The sequence below is a fragment of the Pogoniulus pusillus genome, chromosome 26 (genome assembly GCF_015220805.1).
Source record: "Pogoniulus pusillus isolate bPogPus1 chromosome 26, bPogPus1.pri, whole genome shotgun sequence".
In the NCBI taxonomy this organism is placed as follows: domain Eukaryota; kingdom Metazoa; phylum Chordata; class Aves; order Piciformes; family Lybiidae; genus Pogoniulus; species Pogoniulus pusillus.
The window spans coordinates 16,014,971-16,034,834 of NC_087289.1; the positions used below are offsets into that span (position 1 = coordinate 16,014,971).

At 42.3% G+C, this 19,864-nt stretch overlaps 2 protein-coding genes across 4 annotated transcripts in view; both read left to right on the top strand.

Annotated features, from left to right (window-relative positions):
• The first annotated feature begins 3,347 nt into the window (after positions 1–3,347).
• On the top strand, positions 3,348–7,163 carry POLR2D (RNA polymerase II subunit D). The gene is made up of 4 exons (XM_064164769.1): positions 3,348–3,486; positions 5,075–5,255; positions 5,711–5,806; positions 6,538–7,163. Exons 1-4 carry the CDS (start codon positions 3,414–3,416, stop codon positions 6,614–6,616), a joined length of 429 nt encoding a protein of 142 aa, XP_064020839.1. The 5' UTR covers positions 3,348–3,413; the 3' UTR covers positions 6,617–7,163.
• Positions 7,164–9,466: 2,303 nt separating this feature from the next.
• Positions 9,467–19,864, top strand: part of WDR33 (WD repeat domain 33) — a 77,137-nt gene continuing 66,739 nt past the window's right edge. Inside the window, exon 1 of one of the 3 annotated variants that reach the window (XM_064165255.1) lies at positions 9,467–9,596. Coding sequence is in view for 1 of the 3 variants with exons in the window: in XM_064165254.1 (XP_064021324.1) it covers positions 9,846–9,917 (72 nt within the window). In the remaining 2 variants the exon portion in view is untranslated. Of the gene's footprint in view, positions 9,597–9,753; positions 9,776–9,808; positions 9,918–19,864 lie in introns of those variants that run through there. The other 2 variants (XM_064165258.1, XM_064165254.1) reach the window with 2 other exon arrangements.

The following is a 19,864-nucleotide window of genomic DNA, read 5'->3' on the forward strand; positions in this document are numbered from 1 at the left end:
CAGATGGTGTTCTGAGAGGGTGATGTTATCTCCACAAGGATCTACTATCACATACTGGAAATGCTGAGGACAATGAAAAGAGATCAAGGTTTTGCTATCCCAGTCTTAACACCTTTAATCCATCAAAAACTCTGCATTTCTTTTAAGTTGGAGGGTTTGACACTATGCAAAGAATACATAATTACTCCTAGAAAGCTTATAAACTACTGAGAACTTCTTTTTTTTGGCTAGTGAATGGGAAGAAAAGCATATTACAAAACATGATTATACTAATAATAGAACATCCTTGTTATTTGTTCTTCCTACATTTTATTACACAGAGGCATTTAGCTATGCTTTTTAAAAGATGTATTGGTGAAATCTTTTGTTACTGGGTCTATTTTTAAACTCTGAAAATGCAGACATTACCATAGTAGGTCAGTCTAAAAAAACCCAGTGCCTAACAACGTGCCTTCAGCAAGGGTCAATGCTGTTTTGCTCTGGAATAGTGGAATACTTAAGAGACTCTGTTCATGGTAAATTGCATTTGACCAGGAGTTTTTTGTTGATGCTTTTGCCTGGTCAGTTAATTTTAGGATATGACCAGTAAATATGCCAGAAACTTTCCCTTTTAATCTAGTTCATCTTTTGTTTTATGCACATTTTGCCATCAAACTGATAAATGCTGAAACAGTTGTTATTGCTAGAGGGGGAAAAGCACAGTTTAAAACTAGGGAAGAAAAAGTCAGGTACTCTGTTATGTTTGGTTTGGTGGAGTAGCTGAAGAATATCTATTGTGGGGCTTAAAGTGCATTTTAAAAAGCTTTCAAAAAGGGGGTGGGGGGAGGAGGAGGTAGGTTTCATTCAGGAATGCACATACTTGTTTTAGACCTGACTCTTGAGACCTTTGTTTTTTGTGACAGCCTCTTTCCCTGTACCTATAAATTCTTGCAAAGATCTGCCTTTCCTTTAATAGTGTTAGGTTTCATATACTTAAGTAGAATGGATCTTTGGGGGGAAACAGAAGTGAAACTAGTAACTTAAAAATAGCTCTGCAAGCTGTCTCCTGTTCTGAGAATCACAATGATCTGAAGAGGTGGGTTGAGAAACTATCAGGGTTCCAAGTGATTGTAAATGTTTCTCTCAGCAACCTGGCATAGATTTTCCTGTTTTCATGTAAATCTGTTTAATTTGCCAGATGTTCTCTAAGGTGTTTCCATTCTATCTTCCTATCGTTCTGCTTGTACTACTTAGTAATTTAGTGCTCAATCAGTTTCTCTGCCACACTCATTTATCCAGGCCACAAATGTTAAAAATCTGTGATCTGACCCCTTTGTATTCTGGAAGTTTATTCTTCATGTGTTACTCTTTCCAATATGCAGGAAGCAACTCACCTAGGCATGGATGCAAGCTTGCAGGAACAGGAGCGGTTTCATCAGAAACTCTCCAACAGTCTATTTCTTTCCTTTATTCAGGAGTGCAGGATGACATAGTAAGGTCTCATGATTACTTTAAGAGCCTTAGGCTGGTTAGGCACTTCTATGTGAGCTCTCCCGGGAGAGATCCTGTACTCTGCACTGGTTAGACCACACCTTGAGTACTGTGTTCAGTTCTGGGCCCCCCAGTTTAGGAAGGACATTGAGATGCTTGAGCGTGTCCAGAGAAGGGCGACGAGGCTGGGGAGAGGCCTTGAGCACAGCCCTACGAGGAGAGGCTGAGGGAACTGGGATTGGTTAGCCTGGAGAAGAGGAGGCTCAGGGGAGACCTTATTGCTGTCTACAACTACCTGAGGGGTGGTTGTGGCCAGGAGGAGGTTGCTCTCTTCTCTCAGGTGGCCAGCACCAGAACAAGAGGACACAGCCTCAGGCTGTGCCAGGGGAGATTTAGGCTGGAGGTGAGGAGAAAGTTCTTCACTGAGAGAGTCATTGGACACTGGAATGGGCTGCCCGGGGAGGTGGTGGAGTCACCGTCCCTGGAGCTGTTCAAGGCAGGATTGGACGTGGCACTTGGTGCCATGGTCTGGCCTTGAGCTCTGTGGTAAAGGGTTGGACTTGATGATCTGTGAGGTCCCTTCCAACCCTGATGATACTGTGATACTGTGAAATACTACTCCATAAGTTATATCACAGGCAGCGTTCCAATGGCACAGTGTTAGGAGAGCTATCATAATTTTCAGCCTGCCTGTAACTTCTAGGGGTCTCTAGATCACTCCTGGACGGCTTGCAAAAGTAACCTCCCGTTCCAAGTGTGTTATTTATGAGATGAATATTCCCTCCTCACAGACCGAGGTATATTAATCACAGCAAGCAACAGAAATTCTGGTGCAGACGGTTATAGTTTTTCTAGGGTCAAGGTTTGATGTGCAGCTGAAGGACGTTCTGGTAGCCAAATGGAGTAGGCAGTGCCTCCCTGACCCACTTCTGCCGTGCAGCCAGACGAGTGACGACTCATCTGCTGCCTCCATGCCCCTAGGTGCTACTCCCCAGAGCCTGATGAGGGGGAACAGCGCAGTTTTTAGCTCCTGTTGCCTGAGCATGAGCAGCCTTACCCTGGATTTGCATAGAAGACGAGCGCGGGGCCGCGCACAACCTTTTCTCCCGGGCCGTGACTTATGCCTTCTAAGAATTGGGGCCCCTGAGGTCTTAGGCCAAGTACTTTTGACAGACCATCTTCACAGAAACAAAGCTTCTGTGAAGCATTCCGCTGCTTTCGATCTCGAGGAGCTGATTTCTGACACACAGGGCTGTGTTTCGGTGCGATCTCGAGGAGCTGATTTCTGACACACAGGGCTGTGTTTCGGTGCGATCTCGAGTTGCTGATTTCTGACACACAGGGCTGTGTTTCGGTGCGATCTCGAGGAGCTGATTTCTGACACACAGGGCTGTGTTTCGGTGCGATCTCGAGTTGCTGATTTCTGACACACAGGGCTGTGTTTCGGTGCGATTTCGAGGAGCTGATTTCTGACACACAGGGCTGTGTTTCGGTGCGATCTCGAGGAGCTGATTTCTGACACACAGGGCTGTGTTTCGGTGCGATCTCGAGGAGCTGATTTCTGACATACAGGGCTGTGTCTCGGTGCGATCTCGAGGAGCTGATTTCTGACACACAGGGCTGTGTTTCGGGGCAGGGTGCCTGTGTGCGCACAGAGCGCCTCTGCTTCCGCGGCTCTCGGTGTCCTAACAAGCTTAACCGCGAGCTTTAACAACCCACCCAGCGGCACTGGGGCACGGACGGCGCACGACGCCTCCCCTGCACAGCGCTCACACTGCTACTCCCTCCCTCTTTCCCGCCCAGCTGCTCCTCAGGCCCGCCCCGCCCCGCCTCCTGCCCACGCCCGGCGCCTCCGCGGCGGCCGCGGCGCCCCCTGGCGGCTGGCGGGGTGAGGAAGCGTGGAGCTTCCGGGCGCCCGCGCTCTTCCGGTGCCGGCGGAGGCTATGGCGGCCGGCGGCAGCGACCCGCGGACGGCGGACGTGGAGGAGGACGCCTCACAGCTCGTCTTCCCTAAAGGTGCGCGCTGCGGGGCGGTCGCCCGAGCAGGAGCGGTGAAGGGCCTAGAGGGCGCCGGGCCCAACCAGGCCAAGCGAGGCCAGGCGGTGGTGGGCGGCGGCCGCTGTGGCCGGGCGCCTCCGAGGGAACGAGCTGGTTGGACTGGGGCGCTTGGTTTTTGCACCAGCCGTTTCCGATATTAGGATACTGTTACATTTTGGTAAACCAGCGGTCCGGAGCCCGCATGTCTTGTAACCAAAGGCGTTAACAGTCTGTGTATTTCTTGCCCTGTGAATTCCAGATGTGTCCTCACACTTCAGAGCATGCCTGCAAGGGGAGCCGGGAGCAGGAGGGGAAAGGGCATCATGCTGCTTTTTTGAGTTACGAACAAAACCATCATCCTGAAAGACAGCTTTTCAGATATTTCTACACTAAAGTCTATACCCCACCTGTGTTCAGCCAAATTAACTGTACTACTCCGTACAAGGTTGCCAGGCCCTTCGTAGCACTGCTGTGTAAGGCAGTGCTGGAGGACATCTGAGGATGCAGATCGTGCTGCTTGGAGCAGCTCGCAGTCTTGATGTTGTAAGACTTTGTTATTGGAATAAATGCAGTGATGGTAGAGATGACGACAAAACCAGAGAGAGTTACAAAGACGAGGAAAGTCTCTTGAGGTCGTTTCAAACAGTTTTCTGACAAAATTTCAGTAGGTCAAGTAACCTCTCAAGTAGAATCATAGAATCATAGAATCAACCAGGTTGGAAGAGACCTCCAAGATCATCCAGTCCAACCTAGCACCCAGCCCTATCCAATCAACTAGACCATGGCACTAAGCCAGGCTTTGCTTGAAGACCCCCAGGGATGGTGCCTCCACCACCTCCCTGGGCAGCCCATTCCAATGGGAAATCACTCTCTCTGTGAAGAACTTCTTCGTAATATCCAGCCTATACCTACCCTGGCACAACTTGAGACTGTGTCCCCTTGTTCTATTGCTGGTTACCTGGGAGAAGAGGCCACCCCCCACCTGGCTACAATGTCCCTTCAGGTAGTTGTAGACAGTAATAAGTTCACCCCTGAGCCTCCTCTTCTCCAGGCTAAACAGGCCCAGCTCCCTCAACCTCTCCTCACAGGATTTGTGCTCCAGGCCCCTCACCTATGAAGTAAATGAAGCCTTTTTAAAAACACTGAGCAGCAAATGCATTTACTTGAAGAATTCAGAGCCTTCCTAAGACCATGGGCATTGCTACTGATTTGGGGGTATTTTTGGTGTTGCAGTTCTAAGTATTTTTTTTTTTAAGCAAGTCAGACATAAGTTCTGCCAAAAGAGGTGAAGAAAACACTGCAAAAACGTGACAAATTGCAAGGTTAGGGCTGCAAATGTGTGTGATCAGAAAGACGCATCGGATTATCACTGGAAGTGATGTCTCTTCTATCAGCATTTGCAGTATGAAATTCTGCCCGGTCATTGGTGACAGGGCTTGCACAATTACCAAAAGACATTTTCATTCATTTCCTTGTAACCCAAAGCTAATTTTACGTACAAAACTTCTGTAAGTGCACTTTTTCATCCGTGCTTCGTATGTGCTGGTGTTCACTTATTCAAATATAGAGTTTGAAACTGCGGAAACCCTTCTGAATTCAGAAGTGCATATGCTTCTCGAGCATCGTAAGCAACAGAACGAGAGTGCAGAAGATGAGCAGGAGCTCTCAGAAGTCTTCATGAAAACCTTGAACTACACAGCACGCTTCAGCCGCTTTAAAAACCGTGAAACCATTGCCAGTGTCCGTAGGTGAGTGGAAGAATGAGGGGTTAAGACTGTACTGGAGCATCTGGTATGTAATATTGGTGCTGGTTTGTGAAATCCACTTTAGTTGTGTTTCCTGATTTGTACTGTAATTTTGAATCTTGTCTTTCTGAAGAGGCAAAAAAAATGATCATTATTCTTCATGGAGGGTTGTACTTTGCCTAGACCAAATTTTCTGAACTGCTTTGGTTTGGATATTTAAATGACATTAGTTGCATGAAATGAGAGAGTTTTCTAGACTTTGTAATTTTGTGAGGGGATGGGACTTTTTTTTTCCCCTCTACTTATTAGTATAATGAGTCTTTCGGTCTGAAAAAAAACATGGACTTCAGTGCCAAAAGCAGAGTTTTCAACTCCTTTTTTCAAAGGCATTGGTTTAGTTCATGCCATGTTATATTTTAGCCTTTCTTATACTTTGACCAAGTTGTCTTTCCTTACAGTTTGCTGCTCCAGAAAAAGCTCCACAAGTTTGAACTGGCATGTTTGGCTAACTTGTGTCCTGAGACAGCTGAGGAAGCAAAAGCCTTGATTCCTAGGTGAGCATTTACATATTGCAAAAAGACTGCTTTGTGCTTTTCTGGGGTCTAAAGCCAGATATAGGCAGGTGCACTTTCTGGAATCCATCTGTCTTAATGAAAACACTTTTGCTTTTGGTCTTCCTTCACCTACCCATTGATCTGAGAGTGTGGTACTATTTCTAAGTGTCACTAATGCATTTCTGACAACATTACTGGATTAAGTGTGAGCATCTTACATTGTGATTCTTAGATCATACAGCTGTGTTGTTTTTTGTTTGGAGTTTGTTTTTTTTTCTATTGGAGCAAATCACAGGGCTTCTGTGAACTTTTTTGTGGTTAATGTATTGGGGAGCAGTAATTTCTTCATATCTTTGTTACTTCATGGCCAAGATAGAGGAAGGACCAGAACATTATTCTGAATATTCTTCTGGTATGATAAGATTTCATTGCAAGACTGGTTTAGTTTATGAACTTGCAGCTACACAGACTTCATTTAGAGCTCTGCCTTACCTTTTTGATAAGGCATTCAAAAATTATTCAGCAGAAATTTCTGGGAAGGATGGAGTTTTGTCATGTAAAGAGATGGCACTGCACGGGGATTAAAATGGTATTTGTAGAGTAATGTTAGAGATAGCTTCTCGTGGTACCATTATGATGTGGGGAGTGATGAAGGAGTAATAGAGCTCTGTGAACTGAACCCAGGGAGATTATAAAACCTTTAATATACTCTCACGGTTCTTATTTTGCAGCCTAGAGGGCAGATTTGAAGATGAGGAATTACAGCAGATTCTTGACGACATTCAGACAAAACGCAGCTTCCAGTATTAAGATTAACCCTCAACCCTTTTATCGGCACAGAAAAGACTAGAACCTTCGACTGCTTCTTAGCCCTCTGGTTCAATCCAGCTCCTTGGCTGAGTGAGAGGAGTTGTGGGTCTGGGGTACTCCAGTGCTGTGCCACTCACAGGTGCACTCAGGCTGGAGATCAGTGTAGTCCTTTCAGTTTGTTCCATGTTGGTAAAGATGCCTGTATTGTGAGAGCCAAAGAACCTGAAAAGGCTTTTTTTTCCCCCAGTGGCTCAAGTATTTGTTTTTTTGAAATCCCTCTCACCGTTTTGGAAATGATCAACCTTTCTGTTTGCTCGTTTGAATTTTGTTTGTTTGGTTTTGTTTTAGCAGAAATACAGATGTGACCTTTTAGTTTCGTGAACTTCTACAAGAGATAGAGAACATTGCTCTTGGCTCTCAGAAGGTTTAATGGTGGTTGGCATGATGTTTCTGTGGTGGGGTTTTATTGTTTGATCAAGACAGTGGATTTTTACAGCTTAAATAATTTTCTATTGTTTAATGTAAATTAAAATATATTTCTAATTAAGGCTATGTGTTTTGTAAACATTAGGTGCATATTATGGATTTTATTAATTAGAATCATAGAATCATAGAATCATAGAATCAACCAGGTTGGAAGAGACCTCCAAGATCAGCCAGTCCAACCTAGCACCCAGCCCTAACCAATCAACTAGACCATGGCACTAAGTGCCTCATCCAGTCTTTTCTTGAAGACCCCCAGGGACGGTGCCTCCACCACCTCCCTGGGCAGCCCATTCCAATGCCAATCACTCTCTCTGTGAAGAACTTCTTCCTAACATCCAGCCTATACCTACCCCGGCACAACTTGAGACTGTGTCCCCTTGTTCTATTGCTGGTTGCCTGGGAGAAGAGGCCACCCCCACCGGGCTACAGTGCCCCTTCAGGTAGTTGTAGACAGTAATAAGATCACCCCTGAGCCTCCTCTTCTCCAGGCTAAACAGGCCCAGCTCCCTCAACCTCTCCTCATAGGATTTGTGCTCCAGGCCCCTCACCAGCTTTGTTGCCCTTCTCTGGACATGTTCCAGCACCTCAACATCTTTCTTGAATTGAGGGGCCCAGAACTGGACACAGTACTCAAGGTGTGGCCTGACCAGTGCTGAGTACAGGGGCAGAATAACCTCCCTTGTCCTGCTGGCCACACTGTTCCTGATGCAGGCCAGGATGCCATTGGCTCTCTTGGCCACCTGGGCACACTGCTGGCTCATCTTCAGCTTACTATCTACCAGTACCCCCAGGTCCCTTTCCTCCTGGCTGCTCTCCAGCCACTCAGATTATGTGACTGTTAACCTGTGTTGGAGATCTGGAGACTCCAAGTGTGTAATAATGCATGTACTACTTAGGACAGGTCTGACAGAGGCATTATTAACTGTGATCATCATGAGAGAACATTTGGACAGCATCTCCCTGTTCTCTGCCAAGTGATCTATCGCAATCAACCCATGTACTGTTTCAGAAAAGAAAAACCTGAGGAAAACCACTAATGTTGATGACAAAGCCTGGAAAGGATGAAATCTTTAAGTAGCTTGCTAACTGCTCAATTCTTAGAGGGACTCAAAGAGTAAAAATAACATGACACTATGAAGGGATGGCTCTTAGTGGAGCCTGTGGGAACTCAGAAGCCAAGAGTTGGCAGCACTCACAGAAAGGCTGGATGAGGAACTTGGTGCCATGGTCTAGTTGACTGGCTAGGGCTGGGTGCTAGGTTGGACTGGATGAGCTTGGAGGTCTCTTCCAACCTGATTGATTGTATGATTCTATGACTGTTAGCTTTTAGTTAAAAGCAAAGTTTAAGTGGGATAGACTTCTTAGCCAGCCCTCTCAAGTCTTAAGGTACTGGTGATTCATAGATTCTAGAATACCAGGTTGGAAGGCACCTTAAGGATCATCTAATTCAACCTTCCAGGGTAAGAGTATAGCTTAAATGAGATGGCCCAGCACCCCATTCAGCTGGGCCTTGAAACTACTCAATGTATGGGAATCCAATGCCTCCCTTGGGAGTTTATTACTATGTTAAATAGTTCAAATGGTGTTTTTTTGGTTTTTTGTTTTTTTCTGGCATTCAGTCCAGGTCTCCTCAGTAGCAACCTGTGCCCATTACCCCTTGTAACTTTACCATGTGACTGAAAAAAGGACTCCACCTCACGGTACTTGTCTATGAGGTCTCTCAGCCTTCTCTTCTCAAGGCTGAATAAACCCAGTTCTCTCAGCCTTCCAGATGGAGCCCTGGAGTCTTTTCAGTGCTGTTCAGTGACAGGACAAGCAGCAGTGGACACACATCGGAACACAGGAGATTCCATGTAAACAAAAGTAAAAAATTCGTCATTTTGAGGGTGGCAGAGCACTGGACCAGGCTGCTGAGAGTGGCTGCTTCTCTGGAGGCATTGGCGCCTGGACGCGTTTGTGTGTGGGTGATCCTGCTCTAGCAGAGGGGAGGTCGGGCTGCATGAGCCTCAGAGGTCCCTCCCAACCTGGAATCACCATTGTGACTCCGTGAACGTTGGTCTTCCCCCCTCGTCACCGCAGCGATGAGAGCTGCGGCCCCGACCCTCTACGCTGCAGCAGCAGAGAGCCGACAGTAAAGCCAGACCGAGCCCCGCGCCCAGTGCGGCTGCCCGCAGCCCCTGGCGCCGCTGCCCGCAGCCCTTGGCGCCGCCGGGGCAGGTTTCGTCTCCCGCCGGCACAGGCGCGGCTCGCGGCACGGCGGGAGGCTGGCGGAAGCGGCGCGCGCCCCGCCCCGCGCGCCGGCGCACCCGCCACCGCCTCACGCTGAGGCCGCCTCGCGCCTCCGAGCGTGCTGACGTAGCGCGCGTGCGCCTGCCTGTCGCGGGTGGGGGCACGGAAGATGGCGGCCGGCGCTGGCAGGGGCTGGTGAGGCGGCGGCGGTTGCCGGGGCCGGAGGGACGAGGCGGGCGACTGAAGCTGCGGGGCGCGAGTCCAGGTACGCAGGGCCGGCTAGGCGGCGAGCGCTGCGCCGTGCGGGGTCGCTGGCGGCGCGGGCGCGGCATGAGTAGCCTGGGAAATGCGGCTGCTTCCGCCATTTTTAGGCCGCGGCCCAGAAGCAGTGTGGCCAGGGCCAGGAGGAGGCCGCGCCGCTGCGTGGCCCGACATCGGCAGGAGGTGGGTGCCGCAGCGAGGGGCGGCAGGGCTGCCTGTGCTGAAGCGCCCTTGGGAGCGCGGGGCCCCGGCCATGGCCCCGGAATATGTTGAGTGCAGGGCCCGCGGGATGCGGTGTGCGGGAGGGCCGAGGTGGCGGAGAAAGGTGAGACTGAGAGCAGGCAGATGGTTTTCTTTACTGTCTGCTGCATAAGTCTCTGCTTGTGGCCTTGCCCGAGACTTTGAATTCTGCCTTTTTCTATTAAAAAAAAGTTGTTTAAAATATTACTAAGTCTTTGCCTTGTGTTTCAGTGGTGATCGGGTTATGAGTGCTCAAAGATAGGTCTTGGGAAGCTCTAGCCATTACGGCTAGAGCCATGTTCAGCAGACATTGGCTTATTCGGGAAGAGTGGATGGATTTGGTAACGATTAGGTGGCACATTGCAAAGTTTGAGACTTGCCAGTCTACAATTATGGCATGGGTAGCAAACTTAGCTGACCTGTTAAATTTGAAAAAAAAAATGCTTTAGCATTTTTCCTAAGGAGAGAACTCATTAAACTTTGTACCTTCTTGAAGATGAATGTTATTTCTCTTTATCTGATGGATAGCTTCTTTTTTTGTAAGTAGCTGTATAATTACAAATATAGCATTTTGGAATACCGGTTTGAGCACATTAGTTTGCTTTACAAAAGTTGTCATAGGAAAGTTGTTCAGTACTGGTCTAGTTTTGTATGATGTTGAATCCTTTGGGATATTTGGGAATCTTTTCCTGTGTTGACATTAGTCCCTCATCCTTCTCCTTACAACAGATGTTTACTTTTTTTCTATTTTTCATAACTCAGACTGTTCTATCCTTGCCTTAAGGAAGGCAGCAATACACACATACTCGTCAGAGGATTTATACCATGCAGACAATACCGATTTTTTGCAGTCAGTTAAGTTGACTTGTACTTCTCAACAGTTTGCTGCAACATTCTGCTATCATCTTTAGTATAAAACTTATTTCAAAATTTGGTTCTGAGCATTTTGTTCCATTATATTGTAGTATTTCTAGTGGGGAGATTTGAAAATGTAGTTAAAAGACTTCTCATTTAAACACTTTCAGCAGGATAAGAAAAATCTGGCAAGCCTTTAATTGCTTTGCAGTTAGCATTTTTTGAGTTCTCTGCCCAATTGTTTTACAATTTAGAAGGTAAGGTTTACACAACCTGCATTTGACTGGTTCATGGTTAAATGGAACTATCAGATGTATTAAGAGAATTGATTCTTTGAAAGGTGGGAAAACAAACACTACCCAGTCTCTTTAGAGCTATAGAGAACATAATGTGCTAGTAACTAGTGTATGTTTAATGCTCTATTCCTAGAGCTGCTAAAACCTTTTAAATATCAGTCACTATAGACAGTGAAAATTTTTCCTTGTTACCTGAAGTATTGATCATCCATTGTGTTGTTTCAACAGTAATCATTTGACTGGTAGAACAGTTGGAATAGAAAATTTACAGTTTTGATAAATACTCTTATATTCCTATTATCAGCAGAGGTTAGCACAGGAAGTAATAGTGTAGTGATCCTGAGTTGTTGTATTAGACTTACTAGAAACTGCTTTAGCTGCAGCAAAGAAAGGCCTTGATCTGTGGGAGGAGATGAGAAATCCTCTTGTTTTGTTTCCATCCTTAGCAGATGTCTCTGTCTTCTGATTTGCCTGAAAAAGAAGTATCATTTAGAAGACTTATGATTGAGTAAGAGTATGAAAGGAATACAGCCAAACTTGTTACTGAGATGATGCTATGCAAAGTATTTAACTTTTTGCATGTGCCAGCCACAGAGTTGATAGCTAAGGAATTTCCATAGCTGGTTCACCAATGCTGGAAAGAACTTTAACTTGCCCAGGTGCTAGTCTAGTTTATAGTTTAGAAAGCTGCTTGTATCTTTGTGTAGGAAAGCTGTAAAAGCAAAAAGAAAACTTTTATCTGCAGTGTGTTTGTGATTTTTACAGTTTTTTTTGTTTGTCATACTTCAATTCCTGATAATGTATAAAAGTTTACACAAATTAAAATACTGATAGATAGGTTTGTTTGGTGTAGTTAGTGAGGAAACATCATGGATAAGCAAACCTCAGTTAAAGTGAACATTGTTAGAGCTTGATGGGGAGAAGATGCAGTAGACATCTTTCAAAAGATTTAAACATTGAATTAACCTTAGATTTCTTCTCTGATCCTAGAGAAATATCTAAAAGTAGAAGCAGAGAAGTAGAGATTTGATAGCTAAATAGGTCTTTATTGTTTGGAGTAAAATGAATAACAACAAAATACAGTTTAAAGCATCTGTGACCCCATATTTTTAAATGGTACTAAACTTAGCAGCAATCTGTTTGTGCTCACTAGTGTTTAAAAAGAGTACTCATCACTTAATAGAATGTTGTTTCTGGTTCAACCAGCTCTCCACAGTTCAGACCATGTGTACCAGTCATTCTGTTGTGAAACTTGAAATGTGATATTAAGGAAAGAAAGTAAACTAGTTTCTCTTCTGTTGTGCAATACTGCTTTTGATAGCATGTTTAGTATAAACACAGTGCTTACATGGTGATGTGAAATAATGTTTAAAACTATTCTTCATTTTATGGTAATGCAGATTAAGGTTTGTGGTGGGAAATGGTAAGGCCTGAATATGTTGTATAGTAGTAAAAGCCTTCATTTTCTTGGAGGTTGTAATTAGAAAAGTAGCAAAGTATTCCACCTCTTCATTGTTTGCTAATTTTTAAAACTTTAATTTCAGTCGTCTTTCCCTTGTCTGAAGGGGTCTTGATTTAAAGAAGAAGAAAAAAAAACCAACCCCAAACAAAGCAACCCAGAAAGGAACATGAGAGCTGTAGTACTTTTTAATAGCTTAAGCACAAGTCAGATCATTCAAGTTTAAATCTGCTACTGACTTGATACTTTCCTTTGAACCATTACTTTTTTATGTACATTTTTTTCTTACTTGTTTCGTGGTCGCAGTTAGGATTGTAAGGCATTCTCTGCATGTGGAGGGATACTTGAGACCAGAATGTGCTTTGAAACTGAGATAACTGATACTGCTCCTGTTTAACATTTGCACCAATTATAAAATGAAAAAGTGTGATTCTGTGTTGAAAGAGCAGCTCTGATAAACAAAGGCCAATTTATCTAGGAAGTTCTGTACTTGGTTTTGACATACAGAGGGAAAAAAGCCAAATTAAAACCAAACACCAACCAAAAAAAACCTGAACTGAGCAACTCAAATCCTTTTCATTAAGATATTTTGTTGAACAGGAAGAATAAGCACCAGCTTCCACAATATGGGATCTTTAATTCTGATAGTTGATATAAATACACTCTTTAAGGTTTGAAAAATATATCAAGTGTAGCAATGATGAATCACATTAAGTTGCAGTGAAGTCTTATCAGGAATAGGGGGTTCTGTTCTGAGCAGCTTGGGCAATCATTGCTTCTATCACAGTTTCAGTAGTATGAGCTGCCTCAAAAGTTAATACAATCTATCATTTGTAGTGTTGACATAACCTAGAATGTTTACATCTTTTAAGTAATTCAAGTCATAATATTCTATTGCCAATTTTCTCTTGATACCAAAGTTCATACAATAGTGGAGGCAACTGTACAGGGGAACCCTTTCTGTGAGCAGTAGTATATTTGTTGTCAATCTGTCTCGGGTTTCTATTTTGGCCTGTGTCTTAGGAACACTGGTTACAGAACTGGCAAGGTGATAGGGAAAGAGGAGGTGATGGGAAGTATCTAGATCTGCTGTAGCATTGACTTACACTGCATGCTTTAGCTATGTGTTGACAGGCAGTGGACACTTCTTAGTTAATATGGCAGATCTTGGCTTTTTATAAAATACATTTCCTAAATGTTTAAAGTTATGTGTACTTGGCACCAAGTTTTAATTTAAGGCAGTTGCTCTTGGAGTTTGGAATTTGCATTTGATCACTCATCTGTAACTGTGTCTGAAAGTGAATACCCCTGAGTTGAACGCTATGGCCAGGATAAGCTAAAAGGAGTTTACTGACTAAAGGTATAGTTATATTGACACGTTATACTGTGTAGTAGTGTTTTATACATTTCAAGGTGGGTACACAAGTACCTGAAATAATCCACATTTCTTGGGTTTAAATGTTTGAATCATAGAATCAGCCAGGTTGGAAGAGACCTCCAAGCTCATCCAGTCCAACCTAGCACTCAGCCCTTACAGTCAACTAGACCATAGCACTAAGTGCCTTATCCAGTCTTTTCTTGAACACCTGCAGGGATGGTGACTCCACCACCTCCCTGGGCAGCCCATTCCAATGACAAATCACTCTCTCCGGGAAGAACTTCCTTCTAACGTCCAGCCTAGACCTCCCCTGGCACAGCTTGAGACTGTGTCCCCTTGGTCTGTTGCTGGTTGCCTGGGAGTATTCCTTTAAATCACCTTCCCAAATCCAAAAGAAAGATCATACAAAAGCATATGTTACTGTCCCCTTCTGCAAAGGGAGGACAGAAGTTGGTAGTATTTTTTGGGTTTGGTGTGGTTTGTGTTCATCACGTAGTTTTGGCAACACAGTGTTCTGTATTTTGTTGTGGGTGTATGAGTATTTGTCTTTAAATTTGAGTCTGTAGAAGCTGTATTTTAAGTTGGGTAAGGAGCACCATAGCTCCAGTTGATGCAAGTGCTTGACTTACAGGCTGAGGACTGCAGGTCTGTCCTGCCCAGTGTTCATTTGTAGTTACTTAAACTGGTAACTGCAGCCCTAAGTCTTGTAACTTTCCCTGCTTCTGGTAATTTGTTTTTATTCGTCAGTCAGTGAAAGCATTTCCAAAAGTCTGTAGTCACTTGGTTGAGAAGCTGCTCTGGGATTTTAGACCTTTGGAGAACTCTGATTTTCAACACTTTCCAGTGAAGTGCATTTCTACTGAATTGTCATTCTCCTGGGGAACTTGATGACTGTTACTGAGGAAAATCTTAGGCTGAATCCTTTGCTCTTTGAAAAGCTTCATGCAGGGTTGATGTATGTGAACCTGTATTTCCTTTACTGAAAAATAAGTTAATAGGGAATATGAATACATACTTTCATTGAACAGCATTAAATGGTAAATCTGGAGTCTGTTTACTAAAGAAGCTTAGATATGTTAGTTGAGCAGTAATACATATCTGTATCTTAATAATCATTTGCATGACTTGTAATTCACAAGGAAAGACCAGAAAACTAATATCCTTGGAAGAATTGCCTGTGTAATTCCAGTTAAAAGCAAGTCTATTTCTAATTCATTTGCATGAGCAGATGGTATATACATCAGCCATCAATTTAGAAAGTGTTCCAGTATTGAAAATTAATATAGAGATTCTTTAAGATAAACTATAGTTTTAAGTAGGCATGTTTCTGACAAGATTGTAGAACTATTCAGGTTATATTATGCAGACTTTTTAACATGGAGAGCTTAAATTTCAGTAACTAGCTCAGTATATTTTTTCCTACTAGAAGTTTGTTCCTCTTTGGATTAAACAATTTCAACCAGTAGCAAATGAGGATTATGCTTTTACCTTCCACACCAAACTGGCAAAAGAGTAGTTTACATATATGCTAGACTGGAGCAGATACTGAGAAGCTACACTTTTCAATTCTTTCTTTCTTTACCCACATAAATACAGTCGGAACGTTACTTGATCCAAGTAGTGCTGGTTTTGATTGTGTTTTCTTTTGTTTTGTTTTCTCACTATTTCCACAATTCGGGGGTGTTTGGTTGATGGAATTTTTTTTTTTAAACTTCTTTGACCAGTTAAGTCATTAATGGGGGGCATTGTTAAGTAAGGTTTGAATTTCTCTAACAGAATCCGTAAAGCTTGTTTAGTAGCATTATGCAATTTGATAACGTTTGAGTAATTCTCTCCCAATTCCACTACCCTTACTTAACCGTGGCTCTGTATTAGCTGTGTCTGGACATTACAATTGTAGGCTTTAATGTATGTATTCTGCTTTAAAAATAGCTGCTAATTTGCTCAAAATCCTTGAGTTTTGGTTTTAGGGGGGGGAATAATGAACAAGTCTCTGCCTTGGGTAAATCTTTCTGTGTGCATCTGTTGCATCTTTTGTCAAAAGAGAATCAAAACTCTTGGATATTGCTTTGAAAATATAGTAGAGGATAGTATGTTATAGAGCATTTATTCTGCAGTGTAGCTGTAGAAGTGCTTAGTGTCTTCTTACACTGAATATGTGAAGTATGTAAATAACCTTCATGTGTCCAGAAGGTGGGTGTTCTACTGCACAAACCCTCTGCTTCTGGATACAGGGTAAAGTGTAGACATGGATGACAAGTGTCTTCTGCTATTAAATTATGCAGTTAAATAAAAAGTTATTTTGTCTGAAGTGTTCTAATGAAGTGTAAATTTTTTTGGGGGGAGAGAAGTTGAAAAATAGTCTTCGAAGTAAGATTTTTACCTACTGATAAACACTGCTTTTAGTTGCAGAGATTTGTTTTTAATTTCTACACTCTTCACCATATGAAGGCACTTTTATTTTGTTTCACATGATAGCACTGTGTAATTTCCTCCTCCCACTTTCAAACTGCAGTTTCCTGGTTATAGAAGCTTAAGACATTGTTTCTACCTTTATTTGGCCCACACTGGTATGGCAAACAGTGTTGCTTTGTCAGAGGTCTGGCCTGAGTAACACTGATAGGGGGAAAGAGAAAGCACAAAGCATTCTTTAGATCATGAAGTAGAGATTTTCTTAATATTAATATACTTGCAACATTTGCTTTTAAATAAAAGTTGGATGAGTTCTGAATATGTTAATCATTCCATAGATGGAGGTTACAAAAGATAAATTTTCATAACAAGTTACAACTCAAATCTCAAACCTTGCTAAAAAGGCTTTGGTATCTGTTTGTCAGCCTTGAATTTGCAACTCTTAGAGACTCAAATACATTTTAAACAAAGTTTTAGGTTGTATGGACTTTGTTCTTCTTATCAGAATTCCAGTAGGTCATTTCTGAAACAAAGATACCGGTTGCTGAGTTTTCCTACTTAAGCTTTATCCTTCAAACTGCTATAATCCTCCTAGTAATTTTGCCTTCCACAGACCTTAAAGTTCTCCAAAGACTTTTGTAGGATTTGTTGCCATTCTTTCTTCTCTACACATGCCCTGCTGCTGTTTGTGTTTTGTGCAAATTAAGGCTTCAGTCTTCTCAGTAGTTACCTCCTGCCAGGAGCCAAATGAAAGCAAAATATCTGTATTTCTTCATATGGTACTTAATTATTTAGAATCTAGTAAAGTTCGGGTTGAGTCATACCTGAGCTGAGAAAGAAAGATGATAATCTGGTGATTTGAGTATTGTATAACTCAACAATAGTATTTGAGTCAGAAGGAACCTAGATATGCTTGAGGAATGGGTCAGTAGAAACATTCTGAAAATAAGACAGGAAAGTCTTCATGTGCAGGCATAGCCTCAGATATGTGCAAGCTGTGAAGGGACTGGCTGAACAGCAGTGTCACTCAACAGAAACCGAGAGTTAGAGTGCCAAGTTGGGTAAGAGCCAGAAATACATTCTCCTTATAATTGTGAATTACATGTTGGGTGAAACTGGGAGGAGCATCCCAAGTAGATTCATCTGTGAGTTGTTTTTTTTTTTCAGACAATGTTAGTGCAGTTAGTCTTGATGTAAGAACCAGGTGAAAAATACCTGCTATTTAAGATTAGCAAGGATGAGAGGCCTTTTTTGCTTTTTTATTTATCGTGCTATGTTAAGTGATGTAAAAGTTAATCCTAAAATGTTGTTTCCTGATTAAATGGTAGCTTCAAGTTAAGGCAGCACCCATTATCATTTCTGTGTGAAAATCAAGCTGGATGTATTTCAAGCACTTAAAATTAATTGCTGTTGCCATAGTAATTCACAGTGATAAAAGATAGTCTGGGTTATAATCTATATGCGGGTCTTGACAAATGCTAAGCAGGAGTCAAAGCAATAGATTAAGTTAGCAGAAGAATGTTGCTTTACTTAGTATACTTTAGTATGATAAGTAAGCTGTAAAGCAAAACCCCAAGTCAGTAATACTGAAATAATGTCAACAGACCAAATCCTGTACATCTTTTAACTCGGGGTTAGGTGCAGTCTGCCAAGTATCCTCTTACAGCAATTGGTTGTTTCTGTGTTTGAAGTACACTTAAGCTTGCTGTACAAGTTGCTTTTGTGAGGTGCAGAAAGGAAATCGGTTTAGGCTGTTTGCTTGTGAAAGAATTTTCTCTACTGTGATGAAAGTGTTACAGCAGGACCTGTCTCTTGAGTCCTGTGAATTAGAGTATTTTCAGTGAGCTTCTGTCTTCTGTAAATGTGTTTACTTTAGAATGAGTCAAGGATTTGGTTTGAGCATAAAATGAGGAATGTCTGAGACTTATTTATGTAGTGCTGTTTAGCACTAGAAATCCAAAATTTGAAGCAAGTCTTAAATGTATATGTAATATAGGTGCATCTTAGCAAACCAGACTGTTTTAAGATTGTTCTCCAGGTGCCGTAAGCTGAGAATTTCAGATTCATTTTTTTCCCTAATATACCATTTTTCCTTGGAATTTCAGATGTCTTCATTTATCTGTGTACTATTTCAGAGATTCTTGGGCATAATATGTTTGTTCATGAAACTTAAACATGTAGGCCTTTTGACAATTGAGTATCCATCACTACTGCTCTTTCTTCAGAGAGTGAACCCTTAGAGTTAACAGCTGCATCTGAATAAACACATTTTGCCACATCTTGCTCTTTATGCAGTGACTATTGGTTTCTTTGATAGATGTTTTAGAAATGCTACATGATCTAGCCTTTCAGACTGTGTTCTGTGTGTTGAACTTCATGGTGAATCTAGACATAATCAAAGCATAGAATTGAAGGGAGAAGAATGTGCTACTGCATTTTTAGGTTCTTGATTGTGCCAGTGTAGCAGATTCTTGGTTGTGTATGAAGAAAAACAACTTTGAAATGTCTCCAGATAAGAAGAGGTCATTGAACCTTTTGGGCAGTTAGCGTTTTTTGACCTAGCCAATGTTTAAGTGTCTACTTCTGTGTTTTTGATGAAGGATGCAAGAGGTTGTTTTTGTTTGGGTTTTAAAAAAAATTTCTCTTATGCCAGAGTGACTAGAACAGGGAAAGCTGCCAAATACTCTTTCCTCCACTTTGCATGGTCAGAATTTAAAAGTAACTTCTAGAAAAAAGTTTTGTTCATGAATAGAACACAATAGAGAATGGATGCTAATTGAGAGTATGGCAGTAGAGCCAAGGGAAAATCAGCTTGCTGTGGAGAACAGTAGTGGTGCAGTAGTCTTGTGTAATACAAGTCAATATTTTTGTCTTGAGTGTCATGATTTAGTGTGAGGACCTTCAGCACCTGTGGTGAGTTAAGGATTCTGTTCTCCCAGAATGTTACTGTCATCTACTTTTTTTTTTTTAATATACATATGAAATGCAGGATGTTACATGCTCTTGCCATGGCTTATGTGACTCAAAAGTGGGAATAGGATTTTTAAATACTCAAGGAGTATTTAAAGGACAAGAACCTTACACACTTTTTCTGCTGTTTTAAGTTTGGAGTTTGTGTGGTTTTGACAAAAATACACAATTAAAAGGCTAAATTGAGCAACTTTGCACGTCATTGTTGTGTCTCATTGTCAGGTACAAACTGTCCTTATCACCGAGATACTTGCTTTTTTTATGTTGTTCAGTTAAGGCAGTTCAAAGTCATGAGTGGGTCACAGTGAGAATGTAGATTGTTTTTTCTACTAGATTTGTATTTCTGCTTAATTAAGCTGTTATCTTTCACAACTAGTGAGAAAGAGGCCTTTTAGTTGCAGAACTGTAAATCCATAAAGACCCACAGCAGTATTTCTGGATTATATTTGTTTACATGTAGCACTTTTGATGAAGCACCTTTGTCTATCTAAAATCTATGTTCTAAAAAAAGACTGAATAAAAACAAGTACTTGTGAAATTATTTGAGATTATTGAATGCCTCATGCAAATGTGCAGTATTCAGACTTTAGGTCATCTGGTTTTGTAAATATGATTAAATGTTTTTCTGATACAATAGGAAATTGAAACAGCAATTTGAGAAT